Genomic DNA, 19,925 nt, shown 5'->3' with positions numbered 1-19,925 from the left:
ATAATACATTAATATTAAAGCAGCAATAACTGACTTTAATGGCCTGCAGGGGGCAGTGGAGCTGCACAACGAGCTGACAGACACAGCCCTCATCGTACAGACGTTATGAATAATGTTTTAGATCGACTTCAACTGTCTGCAGTCTGTTTCTGTCCACTTTAAAATATGATCATGAAGTAAAGTCCATTTCCCCTCCAGCTCCAGTCAGCAGTCGACATTACAGAACAGAACCACCGGACGGTGGAGGTCAGCTCCGGACCACTGCTGCAGTCAGGCTGATAAACAGGAGTGAAGATAAATCCACCAAACCAGATATTTTTAATGTTACGTCAGGACATTTTCCAGCCGTGTTTGTGGCAACATAACCGGCTATTTTAAACCTAACGTCCGGACATTTTCCGGTAGGTCTGCTTCAATAAAACCTGATATTTTCTGGTGTGACATCAGGACATTTTTCAGCCATGTTTGTGGCACCAAAACCAGGTATTTTCAATAAAACCTCTGGATTTGCAGCTATAAAACCAAATATTTTTAATGAGATTTTAGGGCATTTTCCAGCCTAGTTTGTTGTAACAAATCCAGATATTTTTAATGTTACATCAGGGCATTTTTCAGCCTTGTTTGTGGCAACAAAACTGGCTATTAAACCTAACGTTGGGACATTTCCAGCAGGTTTTCTTCAATAAAACCAGATATTTTGAACATAACGTTGGGACATTTTCTGATGCATCGTATGCTGACCCTGCCACTACCCCCCACTGGGCTCGGCGTATGTACTGTATGTCTCATAACTGGCAATGTGCAAAATGGACAAATTCCTGGTGGGTAATAAAAAGCGAATTATGCACAAGTGGCTGACGCTGGGCCGTGACTAATAAGTGAGGTGTGTGATGTGTGTGTGGAGGATAATCTGCTGTGTAGCTTGACCCAGGAGGTAATCAAATCCATATTGTATTGCCTAATGAGACCAACGGCGCTCTTTCATGTATTGCAGAGTGTTATTAATACAGCAGGTGGACACTTAATCTTCTTTAGTCTCAAATGTCAGGAACAGTATGGAAATCAATAATGTGGAATACGTTTAACAAAGGTCTGAATCACAGAAAGCACCGGCGAGCAGAGAGATGTTTCCTATTTTCGTTTGATTCTCAGCCTCGAACATGAAGTAGAAAATCTTGTTTTTTAACATAATAAACTCAAAAACACCCGCAGAAGAAAATCCAAAGCCTCTTTCAGGCTCTGGCTTTTACTCATGAAACTAATCACAGGGCATAAAAATCAAACTATTCACATTATTGCCCGTGCACAAAGAGATTTGGGAGGGATAAGCAGTGTGGGATCATCTAGACTAGAAAATGGATTAAATCACATGTTGCTTTGCAATGTTTTTCTGCTCAGCCTCGCCTGAAACCAAATCCTGAAGAAGTCCAGGGTCACTTGGTGAGAGACGAGTTTCACATGATTACTTTTCAAATCCTAATTTTGGTCCGAGAGTGAAGAAGGAAGTCGAAGCGAATGTTGTCTGAACCTTTCAGCCACGTCAGATAGATTTCTATCAGCAGTGATGGGTGTTTAACAATGAAGACAACAACTCCCATGATCCTGCACAGTTTAAGTCTTTTATTAGAGGCAGGTTGTGATCCTGGCAGACGAGAAAACACAATTCAATGACGTTCAGTATCATGGAGGCTGGTACTGAACAAAGACCAGGAGCTGAAGAACAGCGGGGTTGATGGGAGATGGATGACAGGTGTGCAGGTATAACAATCAGCATTGAGGCTCAGCCAGGTTAGGTTACTTCATCGTTACTCTTTTTAAGTGAAATTCATTCATTTTGCGTGATATCACACAAATCCCTCAAGTTATAGGCTGAAGCCAACGCTGTCACGGACCAGACCTGCTGCAGAGCCACAAAAAACAAATCAGATCAAGATTTAAAGCGTCACTGTCGATGATCTATGTAGAAAATGCTTTTGAGGAATCTTGAGAAAATGTCCTTTTGTGATTTGTGTGAACTGATCCTTTAACACTACAGTGCTGCATTCAGCACCCAGACCACAGCGCTCTCTAAACAGAGCGGAGAAGCTGCAGATCCAGCAGAGAAAAGCTTTTATTAACTCGGCCTTTCTGTGTTAACACATCTTGATCGGACGCCAGCTCTACTCCAGGTTTCTACTGTGGAGTTTATTCTCGTCTTCTATTGAGCGACTGAGTTCACCGCTGCCTCGTCTGCCAGCTACTTAGACTGTGACCGTCAGATGCTTTGGCCTCCTCTGTGGTGATACTGAGGGGTTTTTCAGCTGCCTGTCCGGTCCGCAGACAAAGAACAGACACAGGACTTGTCTTTACCTCAGGACACCTCTCACAAACACTGAAAACGAGAAGTGCTGCTGAATCATTGCGAGTGTTCGAGCAGAGAGTCGACTGTGAGCTTTGGGGTGTTTCTTCCTCTTTAACGAGCTTCTCTGTGCCAGCAGTTGTGTCTGGTGTTTTCAGGAAGGATGGCATGCTGTATAATTAATGAGCTGGTGTTGAGTTCACAGCTGGGGGAAATAGTGCTGATCGCTCACCTTTAAGGACAAACGCTTGCTAAAGGATACAGAAAGTGGAGCACTGTGGAGGGACTGTACGTTAACACCAGTGTGCAGGACGGATACAAATCCGAGAGTATCAGGAAAGCAGATGAACATTTTTTTTTAGCCACGCTAATGACAAGGCTCCAGGGATGCTGATGTCAGTCTGGAGATCCACAACAGACACTAATGGTCTTGTATGATCTGCAGTTCGTGGTCTGTACATCTTAAGCAACCACAGGCAACACATCATTCCTGCGGCAAGCTGTTGTGAACTTTTAAAGAGGAGCTATAGAAAGCATCCTGACTGGAAACATCACAAACTGACGTGGTTCATCACAGGACGGCTCTCCGCTCAATTATTGTACATGACAATTATCAGCATTTTCATTTAACAGAAGACAATAAAACAAAAACTGTACAGGCTGTTTAATAAGTAACAGTCTGCTCATGGTGGAGCAAAGTAACATCCACACTCGTGGTGTAAAAAGCATGGCAGTAATTATTCTCACACCTCAGACTGATTGTGGAAACGATTTATTGAAGTTTAAACACCGAGCCCAGAGTACAGTACAGCTGAAGTCGTCTGACGTTGCATAAGAAACAGTTTGAAATCTGAAAATAACATCTTCCATGTTCCAAAATAGACTTAATTAAATTAGACTTGATAATTACACTAACCGAGTGTAGAGAGGTCAGATGAACACGAGTTTTATAAAGACAGTCTGTGCGTGAAGACGTACTGAAGAGCATCTGAGCTGTAGCTACCAGAGAGGACCAGAGGTAACGTCCTGTATGCTGCTGGATGTGACGGGGTTTACATCAACTGTTATTTCATAATCAGGCCTCCTGCTCTGAAATACTCCATCCTGTGGGGTCCAGTAGCCTATATAATCATGTTATATCGGCTATATGCTTTTAAAACATTTAACATTAAAACTCTAGTCACATTTTAAAACATGTGCCGGGCAATGATGAAATAGTAAAACCTTTGGATGCTGTGAAACATAAATGAAACTGAATGTGATCATTTGCTACTCTTACGCAGTAAACAGACAAAATATGTAATGCTTTACCTCTTTAGCTTTGTAAATATCTGCTCATTCTGGATTCGATGGAAGCGACGTGTTTCAAACAAGTCGGGACAGGAACAACAAAAGACTTGGAAAGTTGTGAACGCTTCAAAAAATACCCGTTTGTAACATTTCACAGGTAAACAGGTTGAACAGGCGACAGTATCATGATTAAAAGGCTCAGTTCACCACTCTGTCAAACACATGATCCTATGACAGAAATTACTACATGGGCTCAGGAAAAGCATCATGTTTTTATTTACGTTCTACAGCGACCCGACTGTTTTGGACCAGGGGTTGTATAGTTCAGACTCATGGTTGGTCTGAAACGAAGCCTCACGCAGGAGGACGAAAGACCTCGGTATTTCTAGAAAACCCTGAAGACAACCCAGTCGCCAGAATACATGTTGACAGTTAAAGCTGCTGTGAGTGATATATGCTCTGGTATCCCTGCCCACTTTATCCAATCAGGACAGAGAACTCCATAAAGAGCCGGTCCTGTCTGCTTGATAACTCGCAGAGAGAAAAATAACAACGTTTAAAGCATCGTAAACGTTTCCGGGAACCACAAATATGTTGAAACTTTATATTTCTTTTGGTTCAATTTAACAGTTTTATCTTGTGGCAGCTCTATACATGTGCTCTGGTTGGGTTTAGGTATTACAGCCTTTTGTTTATGGTTACATTTTGGCTTTGTTGCCACAAGCACCACTGGAAATTGTCCTGAGGTCTCCTTAAAAATATCCAATGGTTTCACACTGAAAAATTAGGAAATGCAGTCTCAAACTGCAACTCCTGTCCCTCCAACTGCCGATATCAAAGTCCAGTCATAAACATCTAGTGTGAACAGGTGTGGTACGCAGCCTATGACACGTACGTACATGAATGTATCGGTTGTTTGTAGGAACGTGAACTGCCAACATTTCTTCCTGGCGACTGGGCAGCTGAAGAACATCACTGGTTGATCAAAGCTGAACATTAGACAGATCTTTGTCTCAATTTTTTTTTTCCTCTTGAAGATAATTAAAAAGTAAAAAATCAGATGTGACAGGTGACACATGGCCGTTCTCTTTTAGTGGCAGTTTGATCGGACTTACAATCCTCCGTGCTCAGATGGAGAGAGGGTGAATCTACACCACGGTGGTGTAAAGCTTCACTCCGGGTTCAGTGTTGTCCTGAAGCAGCTGAACTGTAGATTTGATCGACAAACCTTGTAGATCTTTAAAACCAGTGTTCGTTGTGTGTTTCGATGATGAACTGTTGTTGCTGGAATGAATACATGACTGCCCCCTAGTGGCAGGAGCGCCTTTGAAACGCAGCACAAAACCCTGAGAAAGAATCTTAACTGTTCGAAACTGAAGGTCAAAGCAAACAGTTATTATATTCTCCTCCCACGGTCGCATTTAAATCCAGGCAGCTGGTAGAAGCTGATCCAGCAGACTGAGTGAGCAGCAGCGTCCTGGTATCTTCATTCACATGTCGACAGGACAGACGAGCTGGTAGATCCTGACACCAGTCAGCCACACTGAAGTCAATTTAAAGTCTAGTTTTATTTCCGTGGTGTCTCTTCATATCCGACACTAACTGTGCTTTGACCTGGAGGCCAGTTCCCTCTCCCACTCCACCTCCACCACTTTGTACAGCTCCATAGTGGCTTTGGCATCTTCCACAGAAGAGTGGCCCTTCTTCCCAGTCTGAGGAGACAAGAGAGGACGAGGTTGAGTTTCACTTTGACAATAAAAACATTCTCACAATCCTACTGGGACAAAGTGCAAATAGACTACTGCAGCGGTCTCTTCTCTCTTTGGGACATTTGCACGGTTGAGTTCCTCGTACCTGGATGTCGCGGTTGAAGATGGCCTTGGTGAGTCTCTTGAGCGAGGCACACTCGTGCACAGCGATGCCAGCCTTGGCGTTGAGCAGAGGGATTCGAGACGTGTCCCTGGTCAAGGCAGCGGGGTGAGAGTAACCGAGGACCTTGAAGTCGTTGTGGACAGCGTGGCCAATCACCACCCTCCCACTGAGCAGCCTCAGGATCTGCACACAGACAAGATTTCAGCTGATGTTTCAAAAAGATTTACAACATATTTCCACAGGATTATCGAGGTTTTCCTCAAATCTTTTCTCACTTTGAGGATTCTGCCTTTGACTCTGTCTTATCTGACAATTTGCAATTTTGAAAAACCTGTAAACTTAGTGTTTTTCCATAACTTGAAATTTTCAGAACATTGTGAAGCTTTGGTGCTACGTTCTTTCTTTCACATTTCAGATATTTGCACTTTTAAAAGTGGGACTGATTACTGTGTTTTATATGAGAGAAGTAAGAGGTTGTGAGACAGACAACGATGCAAAAGATGTGTTGTCCTTGATACGGTTGGCCCTGAAAATCCAGTTGTAACAGGCATTCTTCACTGTTGTTTGTCACTTTATAGAGCAAATAAACAAATAACACATAAGCAAACAACAAATTAATTAAAAAAATAATTGGCAAATTAATTTCTTATGAAAATAATTGTTAGTTGCGGCCCCAAAACTCATCAGCTTGAACAATCACAATTAACAGAAAGCCCTGAACACACCGTTAATTACAGTGGAAACAGAAGCTGACACAGCTACATGTCACTTTCTCTGCAGCAGGAAAGTCCTCAGAGGTGAGTTACATTAGTAGATTGAACACACTTGAATAACCATGTCCTCACCTCCTTCCTGGCCTCAAAGTACGGCATGGCGCCGACCAGGTCTCTGGGCCGTATGCCGCTCCATCGGGTGCGGTAGTCAGTGACGGGTACGGAGGGCTTGATGAACTTATCGTAAACCACGTCTCCGTCGTACGACACGACACTGCAGCGAGCGAGCTGGCTGATCCTCCCCTTTGGTCCCGTACCCACCATCTCGCAGTCGAAAGCCAGGTACTTTGAGGGGATTCCTTCTGATGTCTGCAGGGCAGCAGGTTTCTGGCTGCTTGACGCTGAGGGGCTGTGGGAACTTCCTGTGTTCCCAGAGTCAGTGGAGGAAGACAGGCTGTGTGTGGATGTTGAAGGTTTGGAGCTACTGTGTGAAGCGCCGGCTGTGCTGCTGCTGCCGCTGCTCGGGTGATAACTTTTGTTGTGTGTGGAGACAGGAAGTGACTTTGTGGATGCTCCATTCAGGCTTGGAGGAGCGTGGTCAGGTCTGGACTGTCCCGTGTTGCTGTTGTATTTATTTTGGTCGTCCAGGTAGCCCTGTCGCTGTAAATACAGCCTCTTCTTTTGAAACCACCTCTCTTTCCTCTTTTCATTTCCTGCTGGAGTTCCCTTCTGCGCAGCTTCATCAGAATACCTCAGGTTCAACATGAAGTCCGAGTCCGACATGGCTGTGGTCACAGTCCAGCAGAGGTCAAAGGTAATGTTGCCTCCAGGGACCTTTACACAAAATCAAATGTGTAGATCTCTTTATGTTGGCCGCCTCAACAGGTCTTCACCGTTTGTAGTCCAGTTTGTATCAGCTGGCAGCAGTATGAATGCAACATCCTGCAAGACATACACAGCGTTATCAAACCCTCTGGATTTACACGACGTAATGAAGAGCTGCAATGATTATTCGGTACATTAAATCTCCACCCGTCTTGCTAATCCATAAATCGATTGGAGTAAGTCAAGAATACAAAATCCTGATTCCAGCTCCATAAATGTGAATATTTTCTGGTTTCTGACAGTCAGTGTTGGGTAACGCATTACAAAAGCAACAATAAACAACAACTTTTTAAGAACCCATCCACACCAACACATGACCACATTAATATAGGCTCTGTGGGTTTAATACAGCCGAGCCTATAAGTTCTTTGTTGAGTCTCTGTGTGACTGAAATGAGCAGCGTTTCATAACCTCATGATGAAGACTAATCCTCCGAGCGCACTTTAATTTACATTCTTGAATCATGTATGCCCTTATTCCTTGTTCTGTGGACTTTTTCTCTCTTATCAGATGTTTTTACCAGAATTTATTACAACTTCAAAAAGTAATCTTAGTTTTATGTGACCTACATCGGCTTCATCTCCAAATAAGTATCAAGTAGCGGTGCACAATTTTGGATTTTTGCTGATATGCAGATATTTTCCGACTTAATTTGGCAAATTGCCGATGCCAAATCTGATTTATGCACATTTTTTCCCCTCGTAATTGCAGAACATTAAGTCTCTCCTGTATTGGAATCAACATATTATTTTGCCTACATGTATATTTAATTTGACTTCGACTAGTGTGGCTTGATTGTTACGCATCCTGTCATATTATCTTCCTGAGTGTCCTGCTTATCTTATGTCAAAGCACTTTATAACCTCTGTGCTCTACATATAAAGTAATTATGACTATTTCTCTTATTGGGATTGTGACTTGCAAATGCAGAAACACAAATGCTTTCTGAAATGTGCACATTCACTTGGCAAAATAAGGAAACTACTTTGTCACGTGGTGTCTAGAGAACATTCAAAGTGTCATATCAGCAAAGTGTTTGTTTCAGGCCGATAACACGCAGATATAATCGTGCATCCCCAGCATTCAGATCCTTCACATGAATAAAACTACAGCATGAAAATGTTCAAGTATAAAAAGTAAAGCAGTCATGTTGCAGTAAAATGTTCCTCGTCAGTGTTTTCCTGTTATATCTGACGTTACTGCTGCATTAATGTGTCATGTATGTGTAACGTTACTGTGCAGATGTTTAAAGTTCAGCTCATTTTAACTGCTTTATAAACTGTTGCCTGGTTTAACCTTCAGCACATTATCACAAACATGAACATGGACACAAGATGAAGGTTTCCACTGGACAGGAAGTGGATGGAAAATACAACCTAAAAAGTAACTAGTAACTAATACTGTCAGACACATGTAATAGAGTAAAATGTACAACATTTACCACTGAGGTGTGGTGGAGGAGAAGTATGAAGTTGCAATAAATGGAAATACTCGAGTAAAGTACTCTGAATTTGTACTTTAATACAGTACTAGAGTAACTGTACTTGATTACATTCCACCACTGTGTACAGCTGTGTTCAAGCTACTGATAAAATCACGTACAGACGAGTAAAATGCAGCTAATTTGTTTAAAATGTGTTTAAAACAGATCCGACCCTCCTTTCACTTTAACGTTAGCTAACGCTGTTGACGTTACGTTACAGCCATTGAGCGTTAGCATGCTAACGCTAGCTGTATTGTGCTAATTCCGTGGTTAGCGATCGATGGAAATGATTGTTTCTTGTCGGAAAATTCGGCTAAGCGTGTTTGTGAACTTGCGCAGGTTGATATCGATAAATTCCCTATTGTGAAAATGTCAGAAAATAACTTTATGAATCTGAATCCAGACCTGCTGCTCGCTGCGGACCGCACGCGTCTTCCTGCCCACGACAAACATCAATATCCGGGTCATGCTACCTTCGGGTACAGACAGAAATCTGGAAAAATCGAGATTTAACTGTACTACCGCGCATTATGCGTGATCATTTTGACTCGATTCCGTGGATGATAACTAACTATATCAGTAACGTCTATTGATGACTATCACAATAAATAAATAAAACTGGCATGCTCAATAATTGAGTAATAACCCGAATAAATTATACTTTGCGGATATTCTGCCACATATTCACTCGCAGTAGCCGAAAGTAGCGACATAACTTACGACTGGATCAATACAAATATTCATAAAACAGCCACCGATGGTAATTTATCCATGTTTCATAATTTTAATCACTCGATTCAACGTAATGTATTGTAAAGCCTGAATTTACGCGATGCACCTGAACGCACCAGCAGTCTACATGTGAAAGTTGCAGTTAGCTAGCTGCAGGCTAAACATTGCAAGCGTTTGTGAAATGCTAAGCACGAGATCGGCGTAATAAATGCAGATTTTAATGACTTTGCGAGTCGCTGGTCGTCTATAGACACAATTCGGCTAAACTAGAAACAGCCACATAGCGTTAAAAAGCCAATCTATGTTAGCATTAGCTCGCACTCCAGTCCCATGTCAGTTAAGCTGACTGCAGCACAAGATGTGGAGATGTTTACATCGAGCCTGGCAGCAGAGGAGCAGAGACAGCTGGCGAGGAGACTCACCTCCTTCCTGTCTCAGTACAGCCACCTGTCCGACTCCTATATCATCGTGCGTATCAATAACAAAGTCCTTTCCTTTCCATTTTTTAACACAGCTATGTCAGATGGATGAATGTTGGTGATGTTTTGTTGTTTACATTAGGCTAGCTTTGCAACTTAAAGGGTAACACCACTAATTTCACACATTTAAGTGTGTTTACAGGTACTATGCAATATGTAATAGATAAAAACCATAGAGTAAAAAGCTTTTTGTGGCTCCAGAGGAAGCTGCATGTAATCTGATTAAAATGCCTCCAGTGATGTCACTCAGTGGCTAAATTGCATTGTGGGTAATGCAGGCACTAGATGTTTCAAAAGCAGTCCACTGGTCTAGCATTGCACTTCTATAACCCTGTTCGGCTCATTATGGGTGGTTTAAAAACACCTTCTTTATTCCACGCATTCTTCTTCCTTTTCAAAACCTGGCAACTACATTACCCACAATGCAACTTAGCCACAGAGTGACATCACTGGAGGCAAGTTATCAGATTGCATGCAGCTTCCTCTGGTTGCATTAGTACTCCTCAGGATATGTTCACACTGTAATGTATACATCTGATGGAGTTACCCTTTAAGTTTCCATGACAACAAAGCCCTATTACATACATGATTACACACATTTGTATCTGGAGTTTTGCACACCAGTCATACATATTAGCATGTTAGCTCAATAGCTCCCAGGTCATGTGACCAATTGACTCAAAATCATGTTGGGATCATGTAACTACACTGGCTGCATGAGATACGCCTCTTGTTTTTACATTTTACATCTTTTCATATTTTTTATTATTTTTTATTAATTTTTGTATGTAAATATTAGCATTTTAGCTCAATAGCTTCCAGGTCATGTGATCAATTGACTCAAAATCAGTGTGGGATCATGTAACTACACTGGCTGCATGAGATACACCTCTTGTTTTTACATTTTACATCTCTAAATATTTTTTAGTAATTTTTATATGTAAATATTAGCATTTTAGCTCAATAGCTTCCAGGTCATGTGATCATTCGACTCAAAATCATGTTGGGATCATGTAACTACACTGGCTGCATGAGATACGCCTCTTGTTTTTACGTGTTAGTAATTTTTATTATTTTTTAGTAATTTTTTATTGCACATTTGCAAAACTGGCATCAATCAAAATCATGTATATCCTTCAGTTGAGAATCATTGTATGAAAACAGCTGTCTGTGTTTAGAAACACTATTGAATTAGTTCTTTATACAGAATTGAATACTCGCCCCCTCTTCTTGTAGTTTCTCTAATAACTGTCTCACTGTTTGTTATTCATCTGCAGGAGTTCTTCACTGAAGATCTCTGGCACACTTTACCCAACAGCTGGCAGCCGGTGCTGCAGGACCTGTCATATCCACAGATCGCAGATCTGCTACTAGATGCTAAACATGCAGACAGAAGGTACTAATCAGGCCCTTCACTCAGTAAAAAACAAAAACCCACATCAAAAGTAAGTCAGGAAAACTTGATGGAAACAGTAAAGAGTTACCACGTATATCAGTTTGTACTGGGTCAAAAACTTGTTTCAAAGCCCACAATATATGAAATCACTAAAAACTAATGTAAAGATGCGTAAAGCACGATGATGTAATCTTCTCTAACAGCCTGATTATTCTGGCCATGTAAATATTGTGTAGTAGTAATAATTTGTGGTTCCAGATATCCTTCGGTGTGGCCTCTGTCGCTGTTGGCGTTCCGTGCCACAGCTCACGCTCTGGCGTTTCCCAGAGAGCGCAGGCGGGAGCGAGGCAGCGCGTCCGGCTCGGTGAAGCCCGAGGAGTTCCTGGAGAACCAAAGTCAGAGCTCACTGCTCGGACACATATTCAGGAAGCACGTCAAACCCAAGAAACAGCACGAGATCCGCAAGCTGGGCACGGTACGGGATCGCTGATTCGCTACAATCACTGCTTTCTAAGTTAGATTTAAGAATTTAAGAGCTTGTTTTTTGTTAACAGTGTTTGTTTGTTTTTTATTTCAGCTGGTGAAAAGACTTTGTGACCAGACTGACTGCAGTAGAGTGGTGGACGTGGGCTCCGGACAGGTATCAGTCCTATTTGTATTTTAGCATATCAACTTTCAGCAAGAATTTAACACATCTGCACGTCACTATATTTCACCAACTTCAATAAAATCACATAAAATTGTATCTTTTGACAGTTGGAACAGAGAGTATGTGTTAGAAAAGAGTGCACATGGAGTCATTTCCACCTCTCTGCTCTGCTCAGGGTCATCTGACTCGTTTCCTGTCCTTCGGGCTCGGACTGTCCGTCACCGCAATCGAGGCTGACCACACCCTGGTTGCTATGGCGTCCAAGTTTGACGGACAGTTAGTGTGGGCCTTAGAGAAGGAGAAGCAGAAAAAGGTTGGTCATTACACACTGTGAGTGCACGGACAGAGGTCGGTACTATAACGTCTGACCTCTCTGGTAATATTTATAGTTTTACCTCCTATCTTCTGACAGAGAACCAGATATATTTGGTATATTTCTTTAAATTAACAAGTTTGTGCTCATTCCTGTATATAACTATTAATATCAATATAATATTAAATATAACTATTATTAGAGTAGAGTAAAACTAATCTGTGAGTGAGTTTTTTCCACTAGAAACTGTTGAAACAATCTGAAATAATCTTTTAGCAGTCGTGTTTGTTTCAACCTGATAAATGTCCACAAATTACTCTACTTTTAGCTCTGCTTTGGTCTCCTCCACCTCATATGAGACTCTTTAATCGATACATGTCACGCTTTCTCTGGCAGCTTGTCTCAAACTGTGCAGGGTTCGTCAGAGCGTCGTCCACTTTGAGAGCAGTGAAATGGTGAAGCTGTAGGTGGTAAAATCAAAACTGAAAGAAGCTAAAACAGAGATGATAGCCAGGCGATAAATATTTGAAGGTTCGTCGATGCAGGTGACACCCCTATTCTACCAATCAAACTACCAAAACCATAATTAATAAACATCTTTCTTCTTCCTAGAACTGCTCCTCTCTGGTCCCGGTTTCACACTCCTCTCCACGCCATGTGGCCGGTTGGGTAAACCCCAAAGCATCATGGGAGGCCTTCATCGAGCAGCTGTGGACCGCAGATCGTGTCAACGAGGATCCCCCGACTCCATCCGGACCCAGCAAAAAGAGACTGCGGGGCTCTGAGTATCAGGGGCACCGCCATGTGGTCCAGACGTCATCACACGACTCTGATTCAACCTCACAACACCAGTTGAGTAAGAACGAGTCTGAGGAGGAGTCACCTGCTGAAAACTGCTGCTCGTGTGTCCGTCCTGAAGAAAGCAGCCAGCGAGACTATCCAGACTTCGTCCTGACGGGCCTCCACGCCTGCGGTGACCTCAGCGCCACCCTCCTCCGCCACTTCGTCAACTGCCCGCATGTCCGTGGCATCACCTCTGTGGCGTGCTGCTACATGAAAATCACAACCAGAGAGAACCCAACCCCGCCTGGACTGGTGGAGTGTCCCGCTCCGCCGGCGCCAGGCCAGGAATCGCCCCCCTCAGAGTTCGGCTACCCCATGAGCTCCTGGGTGCGGGGGCTGCCGGGACATCGGCTGTCCTACAAGGCGCGGGAGGCGGCGTGTCACGCTATCGAGGACTATATACGGAGGCTTCGAGAGGAGAGCGAGCTGCTGAGGACTCACTGTTACAGGGCGACGCTGGAGTCCTTCGTCAGGGATACGAGACCGGATCTACGCAGGGCAGGAATCCAGACCATAAAGAAAGCACACTTATTACCGTTTACAGAGTGAGTGATCGCTGCGGCCTCCAGGCATTTAAGCCTTAATTTAATCAATCACTGGTAAAGTGCGGGAGCCAGAGGACTGAACGACGTTTGAACATAGCAAACTGGAAAATTAAAAATGATCGTGTCTCCCTAACTGTCCTCCTCTTGTCCCCTCTCAGGTACGCCCGTCTCGGTCTGCCTCGCGTCGGCCTGCCTCCCGGGTTGCCTCTGGACCCGGAGCGGGCGGAGGCCATGTTGCAGCAGCAGGGCAGGGTGGTGGTGTACTTCAGCCTGTCCCTGCTGCTGGCTCCTGTGGTGGAGACGCTGGTGCTGCTGGACAGGATGATCTACCTGCAGGAGAACGGTGAGCTGCTGGACACAAACTGTAATAAACCTGCCTTTACGCTCACTGTACTGAAGCCTCGTCTCTCTGCAGGTGTGGACAGTCAGCTCGTCCCTCTGTTCGACCCAAACTTTTCTCCGAGGAACTTTGTGCTGGTGGCTCTGAAGGCTCATGGATGAGAAGAAAAAGTCCAACTACGTTTGTGACTCTTTGGGTGAAGTCTACAGAAAGTCTGGTTCTTGTTTTTACAACACCAGGAACCAAACGTCTTACAGTTCCTTGAGTTTTAGTGTCTGTTTTTAGGGATTCAACCAATTAACGTGTTTTTTCGCTGGACGTCCTTTGACACATTTCCATCAGGTGGAAAACACGTCTCTCCTGCAGATGAACCTGTAACAACATGGACGCTCAGCCCTGCTTCAATAAAATGTACAGCGAATCCATTCAGCAGCTTTTAAAATGTCCAACATCAGGTTTTTTTTGACATTTTGCACTCAGTGTCTTCATGAGAGCACAGACGCAGCGTGGGTTTGGCTTCTGTTTTAATGGGATTGTCTTGTTTCTGTGACATCTATAACAAACATACAGCATGTGTTTGTTTTTTTTTTATGTTTTTTTATTTCATTAAATGTTTTTTAAGTCTTTTTCTCTTGTTTTGAGCTTCACTGTATCTGTAACTCAGAGCAAATAAACACAACCAATGCTTTTTCATTTTAGTTGCAGAAGCTTGGAAACTTATTCTGTTGTGAAACTGAGACTGATAAAAAACTGCTGAATGCAAAAATTATTTCTAATTCTTCTTAGTTTCTTGAGTCGATATCCCAGATTTTAAAAATTCCAATATCTTTATTTATTTTATCAACTAGAGGGCAGCAGAGCTCCACAGCAAGCTCCCAGACAGAATGAGGCCCTTTAATTATGATCAGTCAACCAAAATAAACAATATTAGTTCTGCAAACCACAGACATTGGTTTATGATAAAGTGTTTTACACAAACGTTCTCAGATAAACATAACGGAGCAAGAAGTTTAAATCAGGATAGAAATAACTGCTGAACTTGAGTACAGTACTTAAACATACTTTACTCTCCACAGCGGACATATACTCTTTTTATAAAGTTGATGTGTTCAGTGCGAAAGCAAACCTTTATTATTTTAGTTTATTTAAACCTTCAGTAGATACAGAAACATCAGGCCTCCGTCTATAAGAGTAACAAATCAAGTTAAATAGTGGAGTAAACATTGTGACTGATGTCTCTGATGTGTAATGTGAACAGGGTAGTTTGCTGTGATGAACCCACAGAGGATTATAATCCAACTCCTCAATGTTTGGTATTACAGAAGGTATATTTGATTAGGAGTACACCCTTTTGTCTCCATCTGAAGTAATAAAGGTAAAAGTAAAAACGATGCATTTTCCAGCTGATCCAAGAAGTTTATTTAGATTAACAAGGAGGAGAATTTTCTCAGCATTTGACATCACAGTTACAGGTAAACACTGCTGGAGGGTTGGACACAAGGTGGTGTGGTGATACAAATGCAGCCAAGTCTTCAGATAAGTTTATCTTTAATATTCAGAGAGAAATTAGTCACATGTTAAGTGTACAGATTGGAATCAGAGCTGCAGTGAGCCTTACATTAAAATCACAGGGATGAAAACGTGACTTCAGCTCGAGGCTGTGACGTTCAGAACGGCTGAAACTGCCCGTCTTTCATTTGGCCACACATCATACCCACAGGTGTGTAGCCATAGAAGAATTTGGTGGTGTACACGGTCAGCTGGGCCAACAGGGCAACAAACTCCTCAAAGGTCACTTTGCCGTCCATGTTCTTGTCCAGTCCAGACATGATCTCTTTCACCCGCTGAGGGTCCCTGCTGGCCTGGAAGGCAAACATAAAGGAGTTAAGAACGAATCATTTCTGTTTTCCACATCTTGAGTCAGATCAGTGATTTTAACTCTTAATTTTTAACTGATCACAGGTGCAGCACCTGCAGGTACTGGCTCAGCTCTCCTCGCAGCAGGCTCTGTAGCTCCCTTCTGCTCAGCGTGAACTTGTCGCCCTCTTTGGAGGAATAGCTTTCAAACACTTCGATGATGGTGTCAATGGCGTTCTCCAGTTTGCTCATTTTGGTTTTATGTGATGAGTCTCTGAGGGAGTGAAAAAGTCCAGCAGAAAAAGATTAGATCAGATCTTATTAGTTGTGATAGTCAGAGACAAATAAACTAAATAATTCAATGGAAAAGACTGAAAACTGTCAAGATGTTGTGGTATGAGCGGCCGTGCAAGACATAATTTATTCTGAGTCACTCACATATGCACATGTTTTAACCCACAAATGTATGTAAACAGTGGTGGAAGATTATTTAAGTATCAAAAGAAAAAAGTATTAAAGTACTTAATGCAATATATATGACCCCATCATTGATGTTAAAGCAGGATTTTGCTGCTGCAGCTGGTTGAGGTGGAGCTGCAACTAAGGATTTCTTTTACTGTGGACATGGACTGCTGATTATTTATTCATCGATTGCTTGTTAAGTTTGAACAAATTCTGAAAACGCTGAGAAATATTACCAACGTTCAAGTTATTAAAATAATTCAAAGGAAAAAACAGGATTTTTTTCTTTTACCTGAAAAATGAGTTAAACTCTCAAGTCAATCGACTAATTGTTCCAGCTGTACATGTATATGTAACTGTCGGGTAGTTTAATTTCTAAACATCATGTTTGATAAGATCAGTATATGTCGTATGCAGAAATGAGTAACTAGTAACTAAAGCTGTCAGATAAATGTAGTAAAAGTAAAAAGTACAACATTTCCCTCTGAAATATTTGCAACCACATTTCTAATTCAAATAGATTAAATCAAATGTCATTAACAGGTTAATCTGGTGGAAAATGTACACTCTGCTGTATTGTAGGTTTGTTTAACTGCAACCCTAAAATAATTAATAATTTGCTGCAGCTCCAGATTTTTACCTCTGAATGATGTACTCACCTCTCCGAAGCTGTTGAGGAAGATCAGTGGATCAGACGATGAGTCTCACCTTCAGCTCATCACATTTATAGAGCTGCTGTCAGATATCATCAGGCCACTCCTCCACATCTGTACACGTGAGTGTCTGATTTCAAAGTCTGATAAATGCAGTTTTTCTGGACGACACAAGGCTGTTTCATAAGATCATCCTAGAGTTTTATGTAATGTGATGAGTTCTTCTTAAAGGAACAGTTCACCTGAAAATGAAAACTCGGTCAGTCAGACAGGGTGCGAGCTAAGACCTTTAGCTCGGCAGCTACAGTTCAGATTTCTGCGGACAAAAGGGGAAAGTTATCCCGCCATATGCCAAGATTTTTGCATGAAGAGATATATTGAAAGAGTTATATGTGTTCTTCAGACTGACACCAGAACCCAGAGCCCAGATTCAGGGCCTCAAAGCTCATCCTGGGCCTCTCTTCCAGGGATTTTGAGAAATATGCTGATTCACTGTCTCACCGAGAGTTAAATGAGAAAGCAATAATCACCCACGAGATATAATGTGTTGTGTTGTTACCTCCTCTTTTCCAGTCTTCATGCTAAGCTAAGCTAACTGTCTCCTGGCTGCTGAATCCACATTTAACAGACACACATGAGAGTGTATGAATCCTCTTATCTGACTCTCTGTAAGCATGTCAAACTATTTCTTTAATGCTTCAACTGATGTTGTGGAGATTTTTGGGAAATTCCCAAACTTCCACTCCTCTGAACTGCCACAAACTAATGATTATGATGATTCTGGAGGAGGAGTAGGCTCTTCTCTGCTGGAGACTTTAAACATTGTAGTTTCTGATCACTTTCTGGATCAGATATTAAATCAATACAACAGCAAAAGCAAAAAAAATGCCAGGACCAAACGGGGCCAGGCCAACCAAATATCGTTAGCCTTTCCCAAACGAGATAGAGGGACGAACAACAGGCTGATAACTGAACTCACAACTGCTCTCTGAAGTGTCTTCTTTCATTGTCTGGAGGCCTTTTCTTCATCAGAAGCCACACAACGTAGATATGTTGGGTTTTAGTGTGTTTCTCCATGCATCTCCCATAGACTTCAACACAGCTGACACCACAGTCTAGCACCAAAGCAAGACTGAGTGTTGTAACAACCTTCTTCGTCACGTTCCTTGACCCGTAGTAAAACAGTGCACATCATTTTCAGACCGAACGTGGCCCTGATGTGAACGTGGAGAGTTTAGGTGATGGGGAACGGTGGGAAAACAGGTTACTGGGAGATGTGAGGGTGTGGTGGAATCTGAAATGATGGTGAAGTTCACATATGGCAGGTAAGATGACTGATGGCACAGAGAGATGATCAACAGCATCTAAACTACCTGTTCCATCTGCGGTGACAGGGCGACACGGGGTGAGGCGGTGGAGACGAGATAGTGTTAAAATCTGTTAAAACACATAGTTGACTATAATCTGATTTCTACTGGAATCACTCATTTTGACAAGTGTTTTCACTGTTACCTGCAACCTGAAATTACAGCGCTTGTAGCTGTCACGTGGATGTGTTCATGATTTGATTCATGTTAATTCATATTGGTCGTCATTTGGTGCAGTTGGAGGTCAAAGCGTAGAATGCATAGGTGACGGGATGACATGCGGCAAAGGGCTGCAGGTCGGACAACCCTGGACCGCTGCAGCGAGGACACAGCCTTCGTAAATGGGATGCACGCTCCACCTTTTAACCCAAACTGCGATGATTTCCTAAAGCTAACCAAGTAATTTTCTTCCTTAAACCAAACCAGACTGCGAGCGAACATTTGCCGGTACGCTGCAGTGGTCATATCACTTTTTAGCACGTTGATATATGTAAATGATCTATTATATTGTTTGGGTATAACGTAAAGTGATAATTCACCCCAAACAGCCAGATTAGTTTACTGTACATCACCTGCAGGCTTGAGGTTGTTGTCACTTGAACAGAATCACGTGGAGTTTTTGGGTAATTGCTAAAACAACGGACGCTGTTGGTCGTCTTTGGGGAAGACTTTTTAACATGCGATGTTGACTGCATGTTGAGCAGCTTTGTGTTTGTTAATACAGTCATTTTAATTTAGTTTTGATCTGATTTAAAACCCTGAAAATGTAATGAACATTTCAACAGCTTATTCAGCTTTTGAGTAGTACTTCAAGAAAATTTATTTCACGGTGTTGTCTTTGATTTAGACGCAAAATCCTTGTATGTGCTTCATTTTTGTATGCAGGTCACAACCCAGGGTCCTCTCTGGTCCATCCAGGTGCCTTTTTACTGTTGAGGGAAATGTTTGGGTTTTCTTTCTGATTATTTAGACAATCTGGAGTCACATAGTTTTAGTTGCATATCTCGCTTCTGGATCATAACTCACATGCTCATCTGTCACTGTGATCTGAATCTGACATACTTGTGTTCAGACAGGAGGCCGATCTGCCTCCATCATCTCAGGGTAGACAATCAGACATCACCCACCATCTGTCCTCCATCAGATTAATGTCATTATTATGAAGCCACTTCCCTCATAACTTTTGTACAACTATCACATTAAGAGGCACATTCTGCAGACAAAGTCATAATTTACAGGATCATTTATTGCAGAAATCAGGTACCAATTACCAACATCTGCCGGTCCTGGTACTTCATCGTAGATACAGTGCACGTCCTCGTACCTACGCAACAGAATAGTTCATTTACTTATGACTCCCAGAATACCAGCGCTACTTGGTAAGGTTTAAGAAATGATCATTCGTTAATGAGCTGTAATCAATATGGCTGTGTCGTTGGGGTTTATTATAATAATATTGTAATCTAAGGTTATATCGTACCTGGTTTTATGTAAAATAATGTGTTACACAACAGACAAGCGTAGACTGGGTATTCGACAAACTAAGAAACAGCCGAAAAAAACACAAAATGGCTCCATACAGCCTGTTCAGCGTAATCCAAGTCTCCAGAAGCCCAGAGAGCCCAAACTGATTTGAAAAAGATGTAATTTACACTTTTTTAATGTGGAAATCGACACTGTACCTGCAAAGCTAAAAGCGTTAGCAAGT

The 19,925-nt window shown here is 42.3% G+C and overlaps 3 protein-coding genes across 3 annotated transcripts; 1 reads left to right on the top strand and 2 right to left on the bottom strand.

Annotated features, from left to right (window-relative positions):
* Window positions 1-3,094: 3,094 nt before the first annotated feature.
* isg20l2 (interferon stimulated exonuclease gene 20-like 2) lies at window positions 3,095-9,021 on the bottom strand. The gene is made up of 4 exons (XM_084356783.1): window positions 8,987-9,021; window positions 6,346-7,155; window positions 5,483-5,683; window positions 3,095-5,340 (listed from the first exon to the last, which is right to left on the bottom strand). The coding sequence occupies exons 2-4, from the start codon at window positions 6,994-6,996 to the stop codon at window positions 5,227-5,229; spliced, it is 966 nt and encodes a 321-aa protein (XP_084212909.1). The 5' UTR covers window positions 6,997-7,155; window positions 8,987-9,021; the 3' UTR covers window positions 3,095-5,226.
* A 409-nt stretch (window positions 9,022-9,430) lies between these two features.
* Window positions 9,431-14,576, top strand: mettl25b (methyltransferase like 25B). Its single transcript, XM_084356765.1, has 8 exons — window positions 9,431-9,781; window positions 11,070-11,188; window positions 11,447-11,663; window positions 11,766-11,828; window positions 12,013-12,150; window positions 12,763-13,538; window positions 13,697-13,881; window positions 13,954-14,576. The coding sequence occupies exons 1-8, from the start codon at window positions 9,644-9,646 to the stop codon at window positions 14,037-14,039; spliced, it is 1,722 nt and encodes a 573-aa protein (XP_084212891.1). The 5' UTR covers window positions 9,431-9,643; the 3' UTR covers window positions 14,040-14,576.
* A 723-nt stretch (window positions 14,577-15,299) lies between these two features.
* On the bottom strand, window positions 15,300-17,032 carry LOC311259565 (protein S100-A1-like). Its single transcript, XM_084356800.1, has 3 exons — window positions 16,857-17,032; window positions 15,850-16,009; window positions 15,300-15,740 (listed from the first exon to the last, which is right to left on the bottom strand). Exons 2-3 carry the CDS (start codon window positions 15,985-15,987, stop codon window positions 15,546-15,548), a joined length of 333 nt encoding a protein of 110 aa, XP_084212926.1. The 5' UTR covers window positions 15,988-16,009; window positions 16,857-17,032; the 3' UTR covers window positions 15,300-15,545.
* Between the last annotated feature and the right edge of the window lie 2,893 nt (window positions 17,033-19,925).

The sequence above is a fragment of the Pagrus pagrus genome (genome assembly GCF_965226575.1).
Source record: "Pagrus pagrus genome assembly, chromosome: 7".
Lineage (NCBI taxonomy): Eukaryota > Metazoa > Chordata > Actinopteri > Spariformes > Sparidae > Pagrus > Pagrus pagrus.
Note: the sequence above shows the minus strand (reverse complement) of the source record. Positions and strands in the feature narration are given on the sequence as shown.

Coding starts and splice junctions, on each gene's coding strand:
- isg20l2 (XM_084356783.1), bottom strand. CDS start 6,996: ATGTCGGACTCGGACTTCATGTTGAACCTGAGGTATTCTGATGAAGCT. Junction 5,684..6,345: donor ACTTTGAGGCCAGGAAGGAG/GTGAGGACATGG, acceptor GTCTGTGTGCAG/ATCCTGAGGCTGCTCAGTGG. Junction 5,341..5,482: donor TCTTCAACCGCGACATCCAG/GTACGAGGAACT, acceptor TTGTCTCCTCAG/ACTGGGAAGAAGGGCCACTC.
- mettl25b (XM_084356765.1), top strand. CDS start 9,644: ATGTCAGTTAAGCTGACTGCAGCACAAGATGTGGAGATGTTTACATCG. Junction 11,829..12,012: donor TGGACGTGGGCTCCGGACAG/GTATCAGTCCTA, acceptor TGCTCTGCTCAG/GGTCATCTGACTCGTTTCCT. Junction 12,151..12,762: donor AGAAGGAGAAGCAGAAAAAG/GTTGGTCATTAC, acceptor TCTTCTTCCTAG/AACTGCTCCTCTCTGGTCCC.
- LOC311259565 (XM_084356800.1), bottom strand. CDS start 15,987: ATGAGCAAACTGGAGAACGCCATTGACACCATCATCGAAGTGTTTGAA. Junction 15,741..15,849: donor AGCTGAGCCAGTACCTGCAG/GTGCTGCACCTG, acceptor TTTGCCTTCCAG/GCCAGCAGGGACCCTCAGCG.